Here is a 12,472-nt window from a genome sequence, read left to right on the forward strand (position 1 = left end):
GCAAGGGGGGACGGGACCCCGCAAGGGGGGGGTGTTCCAGGGAGGGACAGCAGCGGGGAAGTTCTGGAGGCCCGAGGAGAACGGAGACACCGGGAAATGGGGGGGGGGGGCGCGGGGAGCCGGTCAGGTGGGGCCGAGTGGGTGGGGCCAGCAGGAGGAGGTTGGTCGGGTTCGTGGTGAGAGCAGGGCGGGCGGGGGCCCAGGGGCAGGACGACTCCGCACAGGGCAGCTGGGGCAGCCCGGCTCACCGAGCCAGCAACAGGTCATGCTTGTGGTACGCCAGCGCCCGGGCGTACTCCTTCAGGTAGAAGTAGGCGTTGCCCAGCTGGCTGTAGATGGCACTCAGCGTCTTCAGGTCCTCGGTGCCCACCTGCACAGCGGCCTCAAAGAAGGCCACGCCCGCCTTGAAGTCGCCGGCCTTGCACAGCCGCTCACCCTCCAGGGCCAGCTCCAGGCACGACGCTTCCATCCTGGGCGGAGAGGAGGGGTCGGGGTCTCAGCCTGCCCCCCCACGCTCCACCCGGGCGGAGAGGAGGGGTCGGGGTCTCAGCCTGCCCCCCCACGCTCCACCCGGGCGGAGAGGAGGGGTCGGGGTCTCAGCCTGCCCCCCACGCTCCACCCGGGCGGAGAGGAGGGGTCGGGGTCTCCTGCACATCACCGCTCAGGCCGCGGGGCCCCTCGGATGGCGGTGGCCAGTGCGGTGCCCGGGGCGTGGGCGTCAACCTCTCTTTGGATGGACGCCCAGGTTGGCACGCGGTGCGGCTCACCTGTGCCACAGCCTCACGGCTCCCCTTCCCCACCCCCAGGGCGGCCGGCGAAAGCATGAATCTGCAACTGTGGCCAGACCCTCGCCCAGAGGCGGCCGGCAAACACACCCTCCCTCCCCCAGTGGCAGCCTCTGGGGCGAGGGGCCGCCCCGGGCCAGGCGCTGCCTGCCACCCTCCAGAGTGGCTACGGCGGCCTGGGGCAGGCCCTGATCCCCGCCGAGGATGACGGAGGCTCACAGGGTCAGCCAGATGGTCAGGGCCACACAGGCAGGATCCGATCCCAGCCCGTCCCGGGTCCTGCATCCTGGAGCAGGGCCCCCACCCTCCAGTCTCTGGCGGGGGGGGCGGGGGCGGGCTGGGGACTCGGCCGTCACCTGTCCTCACCTCCCATTTTCTGATGGGGCGTGGCTGCATCCAAGTCGATGTCCTGCGCTGGGGCCCGAGGGGGGCCGGGGGTGCAGGTGCAGAAAAAGCCAGGGAGAGGGCCCCCACCGAGGCAAGCGGCCCCTGCCCCCCCCCGCACCCCACTGAGACCGCACAGCGGGAGCAGAGGACCCCCTGGAAAGGCGGGAGCCGGCTCCGGGCCGCCACAGGCCGCCCCATTATCCCCCTCTTACTCCCATCGCTTTCGGACGTCATCAGAGTTCATGGAAAACCTACAGGGACTGACTTATAATAAAATGTGCGCACCAGGCAGCCAGCTGCACCCCAATGCCCTCGGCCCTGCTTCGTTGTTAGAACGGTGCAATGATCAGGAGTTACCGGAGCGGGGGAACCAACGCATTTCCTTAAAAAATAAAGTCGTTTAGGGCAGTGTTTCTCAACCGTTTCTTTCCTTTTTTAAAAAATAAATTTATGTATTTATTTATTTTTGGCTGCATTGGGTCCTCGTTGCTGCACGCGGGCTTTCTCAAGTTGCGGCACGCAGCCTTCTCATCGCGGTGGCTTCTCTTGCTGTGGAGCACAGGCTCTAGGCGTGCAGGCTTCAGTAGTTGTGACACGCAGGCTCAGTAGTTGAGGCACGCAGGCTCAGTAGTTGTGGCTCGCGGGCTCTAGAGCGCAGGTTCAGTAGTTGTGGCGCACGGGCTTAGTTGCTCCGCGGCACGTGGGATCTTCCCGGACCCGGGCTCGAACCTGTGTCCCCTGCATCGGCAGGCGGATTCCTAACCACTGCGCCACCAGGGAAGTCCCTCAACCGTTTTATCCAAACGCCCCTTTTGACAGAAACCACAACGCCCCATTCACGCTGCTCCTGCGTTATCAAGACAACAGGGCACTTCTATTTACAGTGATAGCTACACCTCAAGAACAGGCTGGGGTGAGGCTGGTGAGCCCCTGGAGAAGCTGAGCCCAGCGCCCCGCGCCCCACGGGCTCAGCGCCTTCTGTCGGCACCTTCACCATGCCCCTCGTCCAGTCACGACTCCCCAGCATCGGGGCCGCTCCTCCTGAGGAAGTGGGCTCCTCCCCACCGCAGGATGCAGGGCCCGCACCAGAAGACCCCGCCATCTCCCCCACTCCCAGATTCAAGCAGAGCCCTGTGGCCTCTCAGAGAGCCGGGTCAGGGACATGGCCTCGAGACCAGGATGCCAGACCCTTTCACCTCCCGCCCACGACATGCCCAGTCCTCAGCAGCCACCTCGCCAAGAGCTCTGGGAAGGGCCCTCCGGGTGCCACGTCGCAGGGGCCCACGGGCAGCCCCACTCCACCAGGGCCATGCACGGGGCTCCTTAATTAAGGCCCGCTTGGCCCTGCCCAGCTGCTCACTGCACGGCTAGCTGCCCTCTCCTCCCGGGGACTCGGTCTGAAACGCAGGTGTTTTCGGAGCCCCGCTGGCTCTGGCAGATCTGATCACAGGCGTGGCCTCCCCCGCCCGCCTCCCTGCCCAGAGATGTGGCATCAGTGGCTCGGAGCGGAGGAGGTTCCTGGCTTGGGAAGGGCCCTGGGCCTAGAAGTCGAGGGGGCAGGGGCGCAATGTTGGGGTGTCTGACGCAGTCTCCCGGCACTGCAGACTGGGAGAGCTAACCAGGCCTGCACGTGGGGAGGCCACCTGGGGAGGCACCAGGCGGGGTGTCCCAGGTCAAAAGCCCCACCCCCTCCCTTGTCCCGAGAACCTCCAACGGCATGGTGACCCCCGGCTTAGCACCCATCCGCCGCCGCACCTCTTCCTCTGCAGGTTGTGCACCTTCTGCACGTACAGCCACAGCTCCAGGCCCACGGGCGGCAGCTGCGGGCGGGGGCGGGGGCCGCCGTACACCACTTTGCACACGGCCTTCTCGGCCAAGCTCAGGGCCGCGGGCGGGCCCTCCGTGGCGGCAGCCGGCATGGCGGGGCTCCAGGCCTCCCTCCTGGCCAGCCAGGCCTCGCCCCACCTCGGCTGCTGGTCCCGGGGGTGCGGCGGCCTCAGGGCCCCCCGCATCCCCCACCCCAGAGCGGTGGGCTGAGGCTCTGGCGGCCTCGGCTCCAGGAGACCCCCGGCCCTCCGGCAGGTGGCCCGGGGCCTCCCGGGGCCTGCGGTGGAGGATCAGGGGATCAAGGGCGGCTCAGAGCCGGGAATCAGCACCGTCAGCAGGGCGGGCTGGCGGGCGCCCAGAGGGAACCTGTCCACGCGCTCCCCTGGGGGGCAGGCGCACAGCAGGGCTGCAGCGGCTGCGCCCCCGTCCCGCTCACCCAGACCCTCGGCCCGCTCTGGCCCTGTGGCCGGTTCGGGGCCGGAAGCCCGTCACGCAGCGCGAAGGAGCACCTGGCACCTATTGGCGCCGGGTCAACGTCTGTGAGAAGGAAAGGAGGGGGGACACGGCGAGCGCGGCCCCCGCCTGCAGAGCTGGGATTCGGCAGGGTCTGCACTTGGCTCCGCCCCGTCCTCCTGGAGGCCTGTCCCCCAACGCCCAGCCTGGCCCACAGCCGCACACGGTGCCCAGTGCCCGGCGCGCAGCAGGGCCGACGGGGGGGCACGGAGTCCAGTCACCCTGTCAGTCCCCCGACCCTCTGGGGCGCTGCTGGGGGGTTACCAGCACCTGACCGTCGAGGAGCTCCAGGCCCCAGGTCTAACCCGCGTGCGGGCCTAGAGGGGCCCGGGGCCAGCCGTCCTGGGAGGAAGAGACACCCCCCCAGTTCCTTTCCTGAAACCACCAGCCCCCTGGCCACCTTCTCAGCCCGGCTCCCAGCTCCTCCAGCCACCACGGCTGATGAGGCGGGAGCAAAGGGAGAAGCCTCTGGAGTAGCGGGGGTCGGTGCCAACGTCCAGCTAGGGCGAGGGGGCCACGGGGCTCGGTCAGGGCAGAGCAGTGGTGAGAAGCCCAAGGCCCCTCCCCCCCGCAGCCCACCCCAAGGTGCTGCTCCATCCCAGGAGCCCCTAGGTCCCCACAGGGCTCACAGAGGCTCTCTCTGCCCCACTCGCAGGCGGCCCCTCCTGCCAGGCCACTTGCCCGTCTCAGCGATGGGCCTTGGGTGGGAGGGGGCCCAGCTAGGCTGAGCAGCCGGGAACCCTGGGACAGGAAGGGAAGTGCAGCTCTGGGGTCGGCCCCCCAAGACCATCCTGGGGTCTGGGCAGGGGCGGGAACCCGAGGACGAGTAGGGGGGTGCGGAGGTCCAGGGCAGAGGCCGCCCCGGATACAGGACCCGGGGGTCAGCATCAGCCCAGGAGGCCCAGCAGGCGTTGCCACTCTGCGGGCTCTGGGAGGGCCGAGACCTGGAAGGGGCTGCATGGGTGGATGCAGAGCGGGGAGAATGAGGTCCCAGGCTGCCCACCTGCCCACACCAGGCCCTGGTCCCCAGGGCGTCCAGGCCAGGGCGCTCTCCTCCCTGCCCGGAGGCCACTGTCCACCCTCCGGGGAAGCTCAGCTGAGAGGGGCAGGGCAGGGCCTGGACCGTCTCCTCCTTGCGCGGCTCCTGTCACCAAGCTGAACCCTCCAACTCTGCCCTGTCACATCAACCCCGTGCCCCTCCTCCACCCCCCAGGGCGGCCCCCCCAACACCTGCACTGCAGGTGTCCTCTCCTCTCCTCCGTGAGACCTGCCTACACTGGCCAGGCTCGCTTCCGTGTTCAGTGAAGAAGATGCTGGGGCCTGTCTCGCCACACTGCCTCTGCAGGCCTGCGGGTATCTGCGGGTGCCCGTGCCCACTGGGGCTGCACTGGGGCCGCGGTAACCCTGGGTCGCCCGCTGCAGTATCGGTCTGCCGAGCTGGCCTTCCGGCCCACTGCCCATGCCCCCATGCTGCAGGACTGCAGGGGCCTCCAACAGGCCTGTCCACCCGAGGGCCTGACAAGAGCCTTACTGTCAGGGCACGAGATGGGGGTCCCCGGGGCTCTGGGCCGGACTGGCCAGGGCTCTCAGCTCCCCCTTCACCAGCCTCACCACTCAAACTCTGGGAGAGGAGGCAGCCTTCCACCTGGGATTTGCCACCTGGGCTAAACAGATGCTTAATTTTTTGTTCTTAATTTGATTATCTTTTTCGGCTGCGTTGGGTCTTCGTTGCTGCGCGCGGGCTTTAACTGCAGAGAGCGGGAGCTACTCTTCGTTGCGGTGAGCGGGCTTCTCATTGCCGTGGCTTCTGTTGCAGAGCACGGGCTCTAGGCGCGCGGGCTTCAGTAGTTGTGGCGCACGGGCTTAGCTGCTCCGCGGCACGTGGGATCTTCCCGGACCAGAACTCGAACCCGTGTCTCCTGCCTTGGCAGGCGGATTCTCAACCACTGCGCCATCAGGGAAGTCCGATGCTTAATTGGTAATCTACAGTCCTCCGCCTCCTGGGGAGAGACCCGGCCCACCGCCTCAGGGGCCTCAGGGGTCAGCCTGCCCGCCCCAGCCAGGCCTCGTCCACTCGTGAGATCTGCTATCCAACACCACGACGGCCCAGCACATCTCTCCTTGAAAGTGGCTGACCAGGGTCAGCCTTCCCAGCAGCCAGACCGCAGCGGCCCGGAGGCAGGGTTAGTGTCTGCCAAGCTCCCGCCATCTGCCCACTGGCTCACCAGTTAATGAAGTGATTACTGACTGCCCAGTGGCCGGCCTTACTGCTCTGGTCACCACGTCAGCCCCATACCCCTCCCACCTGTCTGCGGCACCTGAGACAGCATCCCCGGAGTAGCCATCAGCCCGGCCCCGCCTGGCCCCTACTGCCCTGCTCTCTGCCCCCACGGGCTGTCCATCAGCACCCCTGCCCCACCTGCCTGTCTCCCCAGATGGCACGCCGTCCTCTGGCGCCCACCAGACCACCGAGGCTGGTCTCCAGGCCTGGCCCCCGGCTCCCACCACCAAGGCTCACTGGCCAGGGGCTGTGTCCCCATCAGCCCACTCTCTGCTAAAGATCAGCATCCCTGCCCAGGGCTGTCACCCACACTGGGCCTCTGGGCAGACGCTCCAGGGCCCCTGCTCACCCCCTGTCCCGCCGTCGCCAGCGTGAAGCCGCACTGACTGCCCTTCAGTCTGGGCAGGGGGTCTAGGAGCATCGTGGGACGGGCAGCCTGGGAGACGCAGGAATCCCTGGAGGAGCACGGCCATCACCCAGCTTTAGAAAGCGCTGAGGGGCGTGCTTCCAGGGAGCCCTGGGGCAGGGCCAACTGCCATGGCCACGTGGCCTGGGATCCCCGTCTGGGTGCCTGCCTCTAAAGAGCCACGCCACAGCGGGGTGCTCGCCGCCCCAGCTCTGCCCTCCCAGCCCTCAGCAGGGGCACTCAGCGGCTGGCCTAAAGGGAGCCAGGAGGCCAGGAGAGGACGGCCCGTGGCTTCCCCCCAACAGGGGTTCTCCCAGAACAGCCGCCCTGGCTGCTCAGACCAGGGGGATCCTGTCTGCGGGGCATCCACACGCCGGGCTGCCTGCACCCCTCGCCTCCCACGCCACACGTGGTCTTCCCCGGACACGCAGGCGCTGAGGGGACAGATGACCTTCTTCTTCTTCTTCTTTTTTTTTTTTTTTGCGGTACGCGGGCCTCTCACCGCTGTGGCCTCTCCCGTTGCGCGGCACAGGCTCCGGACGCGCAGGCTCAGCGGCCACGGCTCACGGGTCCAGCCGCTCCGCGGCACGTGGGATCTTCCCGGACCGGGGCACGAACCCGCGTCCCCTGCCTCGGCAGGCGGACCCTCAACCACTGCGCCACCAGGGAAGCCCCAGATGACCTTTTGAGGGCGTCTCGGCAGCCTCTGAAAGCCAGCTCCGACCAGGAACGGGGCTGCGCACACCCAGCCACGGCTACACGCTCGGCTCCAAACCCTCACGGGCCTCTTCACGGCCCTGAAGGCAGGCTTGTGGCCGCGCTCCCCAAATCTCTGCCGGGCTTGCCCCTCAGGGCACAGCTTGCAAGGAATCCAGGCCAGGCTCAGGGCCCCTCCCAGCGTTCTCTCTGAGCTCTGTCCCTGCCCAGGGATGGCTCCCCCAGGCCAGGGTCCTGTCTGGTGTGTCCCCGCTGGGCCCTGGTGCCAGCCCACACCCCAGGCTGCCAGGTCAAGCCTGTGGGGAGACTAGCACGATGTGGACCCGAGGCTTAGCTGTGCAGGGTCTCCCAGGGCTAAAGCGCCCCTGGACCTCCTCCACCGTAGCTCCCCTACACACACACACACACACACACACACACACACACACACACAGCCGGTGGCTGCCAGATCAACACGTGTCATTCTTCCAAAACACCCCCTCTCCATCGGAGAAACGACCCTGAGGCAAATGCAGCCCCGCACAGCTCTCCATTCCCAAGGGGGGCCATGGAGAGGGTCCTCTAGGACAGGCCTCCAGCGTCAGCTGCCAACAAACCCACTCACACGCCCCTCCCCCTGCGTGGGGCCCAGGAGCCAGGCCGGGGGCTCAGCGCTCCATCCCGAGACCACACAATGGGGGCTGTGTCTCTGGCCAGCAGCACAGACCAGACCAAGGTGGGAGGGGCCCCAGAGCCTCAATCTGCACATCGGAGGAGGAGGGGGCACCCAGCAGAGGTTTGCGGCTACTGGGCTGCTGGCCAGGCTGGAGAATCCTCGCAGGCCAGGCTAGGTCCCTTGAAGGCTCAGCAGCCCCCAGGTCTTAAGGATGGCTGGGGGGAACCAGGATGATGTCCCTCCAAGTCAGTGGCCTGTCCCCACTGTGGGGAGCCGGCCCGCCTCCAGGAGCTGCGGTCAGTAAGCATCTCCGGCCCAGCACTCGTGCCTGCCCTGCTCTGCCGGACACCTGCACGCCAGTGCCCGTGCCCGCCTGGGCCAGGCCCAGGGCATCACCTTGTGGCACACCCTCGACGAGTCTGGAGTCACCAACCAGGCACGCGGCCCTGGCCAGGGCCACCCTGTCATCTCTGATGGGTGTGGGGCGCAGAGCTCAGACCGCTGGCATCACTCGTGAACCTGCCCGAGGCAGATGCCTCTTCAGGCAGGCGCCCACCCACCCACCTAGCTGGCTGGCTCTGCAGCCCCACGCCAGCCACAATCTGCTGGACCACAGGCACCTGGTGGGCTGGTGGGCTGGTGGGCTGGTGGGGGCAGGTGGGCTGGTGGGGGCAGGGCCCCACCCGTGACACATCCTGGTCTCTTCAGCCATACCATGTCCCCTGCCCACCCACTACTCGGGCCATGGCAGTGGGGAGGTGGTGCCGGGCTTGGGAGGGAAGCTCCTGGAGCTGCCACCACACGCCTGCTGTGCCACAGGGCCCAGCTGCCAGGAGAGCAGCGCTGTAGCAGCTGCCAGTCGCCCAAACCCTGGACACCGTCTGCGAGGGGGCGATCCGGCGGGCGGCAGCCCATCCCAGCGGCCCACGCTGCCCACCCGCTAGTGCCCTGGTTCTCGAGGGCGGGGGCCGTGGGAGGCCCAGCGCCCCCGGCCTCCGACCCCCTCCCCCGGCACCCTCCTCCCCACCCCGCGCCCCCAGCCGCCGCCGGCCCCGCTGGGAGGGGCGTCCCCGCCACGTTGCGCGCTCGCCGCCGCCTTTGTTCCAGGCCGGCCGATCCCGCCTCCAGCGGCCCCAGCTGCCCGGTCCCCGCGCGGCCCCGCGCGGCCCCACCGCCTGCCCTGCCCTGCCCACCTGGAGTAGAGGCGCCGGGCAGGGCCGAGCAGCTCGTCAGCGGCGGGCGGGGCCGGACCCGCCATGGGGCCGGAGGCGCCGAGGGCCGGGGGCCGCGCACCCCACGCTCGCGCCGCCCCGCGCCGCCCCGCGGTCCGCTCTCCGCTGTCCACCGCCCGCCAGTCGTCCGTCAGTCCGCGCGGGCGGGAGGCGCCGAGGAAGTGATGTGCGCGGCGCCGCCCCTCCCGCCGTGGCCGTGATGTCACCGCCGCCCGAGGGGGAGGGGGCGCGGGCCGAGCCGCCGGTCCCTCCCCCCGTCCGCGCGGTGGGGGGAGGGGAGAAAGCCGGGGTCGGGGGAGCGGCCCGCGGCGGGGGAAGGGGCGGAGCCTTTGAGCGTTCGGCTGGCCAAGGGCTCCGGAGGGAGCGCCCGCAGCCCCGCAGGGTGAGTACAGGGGAGGGGCCTGGCGCGGCATCGCTTCTGGGGGCTTCTGGGGCTTGCGAGGCCGTTTGCGTGGCGGTGCAGCCCTGCTGGCCTCGCCACCCCCGTTTCTTGCCCCCGTTGGAGGCCTGGCCTCCCGCCTTTGTTTGGCAAGTGACCTCTTCCCCCTTGGTGGTCCTCTGCCTCTCCTCCAGTCCAGCCGCAGCGTGCCTCACCCCTCTCCAAACTGGCAGTGGGGCGCAGGCCCCGGGGATGCCCCTCTAGCTGCTTTAGCGAGTGTCACCCATGTGAATTCGCCCGTGTGGGAGGATGGAGAAGCACTTACCTAGGCATGTGTGTGGCCTGGCCCCAGAAGCCACGGATCCTGAGAGCACGCCCCCCTCCCCCTCCCCGTTTCTCACTTCTGAGACCTTGGGTTGCAGGGTCCTCCCTACCAACCTTGGCCTTCTCAGCTGTCTGTGAAATGGGGATGGCTGAAAACTTGGAAGGGTGCCGGTAGAGCAGCCGGGCCGTGCCCACCCACCCGAGTTGAGTATCCCAGTGGCAGGCCACCTCCTCCTCTGCGAATACCCGGGAGCCCTGGTGGCCCTGACCGGTGACGTGGCCTCATCTCCACCCCCTCGGCTCTGACTGCCCTAGGGTCTCGCTGGTTCTGTCCTGCTCCCCTTCTCAACCTCAGCCCCCCCACCCCGCCTGCCCCATGCAGCCAGAAGACTCCAAATCCTGGAAAAGTTGCTGTGACCGAATGGGACAGGGACAAGTCTGGGGGCAGGAAATGGGCTACTTTCCCCGGGAGCACCCTGGCGCCTATCTGGAGAGCTGCCCTAAGGTCAGGAAAATGCCATGGCCACGCCAGCCAGGCCCTCGTCAGAGCGCAGCCCCCGGGACGCTGGCTTCAGGCAAAGGCAAAGGCTGTGAAAATAAACGCGAGGTAAAAGAGGACTCTTGGCCCCCAGCTGGTTTGTTTTTCCTGCGGAAGAGGCAGCGGGGATGGAACCATCTGTGCCCGGAGCACAGCGGCGCGGCTTGGCCCACTCACCCTCCCCCGTGGACCACAGGGTCTGGGCGAGGCCTTGCTCTCGGCTTTGGCCGCGGCCGCCGGCTGGCCCCTGCAGGGTGGGTGGTGCAGCGGGTAGGGGCACCACCCTCGTTTACGGCAGCCCCAGGCCTGCGTCCTTGGGGAACCCCTGAGCTGGCAACAGCGTCAGGGCAGGGGCTGCTGTGGGCCCCACCGGTTCCAGGCCTAAGCTCAGTGATCCCGGGAGGCCGCTGCTGTGAGCCCCCTGCGGGTCTCCTGGGTCTGCGGCCGGGTGCCTCATGCCAGGAAGGCCACCCTCATAGTGATGTGACGTGAATGGTGGAGTGAGGGAGCGATTCCTGGCCCCAGAGTGGTCCTGCAGGGAAGGCATCACCTTTCTTCCTTCCTGCGAGCGGGGATGCTGGGGAGCTCAGGTCTCAACTTTCTATCAGAGCTTCCCGGGGGAGCTAGAACCCTCTTGGGGGTGCTGGGCAGTGAGCTGGCCAAGGGCTCCTGCTCTGAGTTAGGCCCTCCCCACCCCCACCCCGCTGTGTGCCTGGTACAAGTGGCTCTCCCTGTCTGAGCCTGGGTTCTGCCACCTGCAAATAGGGTTCAGCAGCCCCATCCTGCAGGGGTTGGGAGGGATCGTGGGGTCTGGACAGTGATGGTCACTGTGCCTGGCACACAGTGAGAGCTCAGGGCATGCCAGCTGCCGGGACCGCCCTGCCCACGCCAGGGCACCTGGCCCCACCGGACCCCTGCAGGCGGTCCTGGCCACACGGCACAGAGGTGTGTCTTCTCCCATCCGGAGACCCGATTGTCTGCCATCGAGAGGACCCACAAAGGAGGGTGGAATGTGGGCAGGCACCAGGCCCAACATGCATTGCCCACGTGGCCACCCAGTTTTGAGACCAGGTGTGGCTCGGCTGCACGGAGAGCAGGGGGCTGCCAGGGGGCAGGCCTTGGGGGGCAGGAGCCCCTGGGGGCACCAACCCTCCATCCGCGCCTGCCGGCGCTGGACCCGCCCCGCCCCGCCATCCCCTCTGCTTACCCTCCCGGTTGCTCATCCTTCCCCGCAGCCTACCCGGTGCAGAGACCTGCTGCCCGCACACACCTGGGCTCTGTGCATTCTGTCGTGTAAATTCCCCCGTGACGCTCGGGGCACCGGCCCAGGCAGAGTGTTTCCTCAGGAGGCTGTGAACACAGCCCAACAGTCCTCATCGGAGGGAAGAAAAGCTATTTCCCACCTGGATCCTGCTTCTAGCCCCAGTCAACGGGGAGCAGGGCGGGGCTGCGATGGGCGGGTGCAGGCAGTGATGCCGGACCCGGTCCCAAGAGGCACCACCTCTCGTGAGCCGGCCCACCGCACTCAGAGTGCCAGGGTTTAGTGTCAGCACACCCAGGGCCCTTCTGGCGGCCGTCAACAGTGCCACCTCCAGCTGGGGGCACCTGCCGCGTGCCCGCCCGCCATCACTCACCCTCCCTGGTGTCCTGCCTCATCAGCACGCCCTGCCCGTTGAAGAGCAGCCAGGGCCGTGATGCCCCTGGTGGCTGGGCTGGGCCTCGGGGGAGCTGAGCTCAAGCCCTGATTTCCTAACTTGCCCCTTCCTGGTTCTGTCCCCTGGAGAGGCCGGTGAGAGATGACACTGGACAGTTGCAGGGTTGTGGCTGAGCCCTTGGGAGTGGAGAGGCCTGGGCTCCTGCAGAGAGGTGGTCCCTCAAGGCTGACACGGACCCTAGATGAGGACCAGGCTGGGGGAAGGTGACCGGGCTACCCGGAGCCATCCCGGGGACAAAGAGCCAGCACCTGGGCTTTGACAGGACGTTCGACCTCTGAGACCCACCCAGGCATCTGCCAGGGCCGGGGGAGGATGGGGATGTCCCGGTGGCCGTGACAGCTCCCAGACAACGGCCTCCCAGACCCCACCTCCTCCTACCCACACCTCCCGGGCCCCCTCCCCCGGCAAGGCTGCTCCTGCAGGGCCCCGTGGGGCTGGGACCACCACCAGGTGCCACTGGCCGAGGTGCCTGACCTGGACCTGAGGAAAGAGGTGGGCGGAGAGAGGAGAGACCCAAACACACAGGTGCAGCACACACACACGCACGCATACGTGCTTAAGTAAGAAGAACACTCTTTTTTTTTTTTTTTTTTTTTTGTGATACGCGGGCCTCTCACTGCCGTGGCCTCTCCCGTTGCGGAGCACAGGCTCCGGACGCGCGGGCTCAGCGGCCACGGCTCACGGGCCCAGCCGCTCCGCGGCACGTGGGATCC

At 67.9% G+C, this 12,472-nt stretch overlaps 2 protein-coding genes across 2 annotated transcripts in view; one reads left to right on the forward strand and one right to left on the reverse strand.

Annotated features, from left to right (window-relative positions):
* Positions 1-8,849, reverse strand: part of LOC102983817 (G protein signaling modulator 1) — a 35,372-nt gene extending 26,523 nt beyond the window's left edge. The window contains exons 1-2 of the mRNA XM_024126345.3: positions 8,765-8,849; positions 249-470 (exon numbers count right to left, since the gene is read on the reverse strand). Coding sequence (XP_023982113.1) covers positions 249-470; positions 8,765-8,829 — 287 coding nt within the window. The 5' untranslated portion in view covers positions 8,830-8,849. The remainder of the gene's footprint in view (positions 1-248; positions 471-8,764) is intronic.
* The window catches only part of CCDC187 (coiled-coil domain containing 187), a 33,898-nt gene continuing 30,253 nt past the window's right edge, over positions 8,828-12,472 (forward strand). Inside the window, 2 exon segments of the mRNA XM_055089384.1 lie at positions 8,828-8,932; positions 10,241-10,298. Of these exon segments, the coding sequence (XP_054945359.1) occupies positions 8,828-8,932; positions 10,241-10,298 (163 nt within the window).

Source organism: Physeter macrocephalus, chromosome 13, assembly GCF_002837175.3.
Source record: "Physeter macrocephalus isolate SW-GA chromosome 13, ASM283717v5, whole genome shotgun sequence".
Classification (NCBI taxonomy): domain Eukaryota; kingdom Metazoa; phylum Chordata; class Mammalia; order Artiodactyla; family Physeteridae; genus Physeter; species Physeter macrocephalus.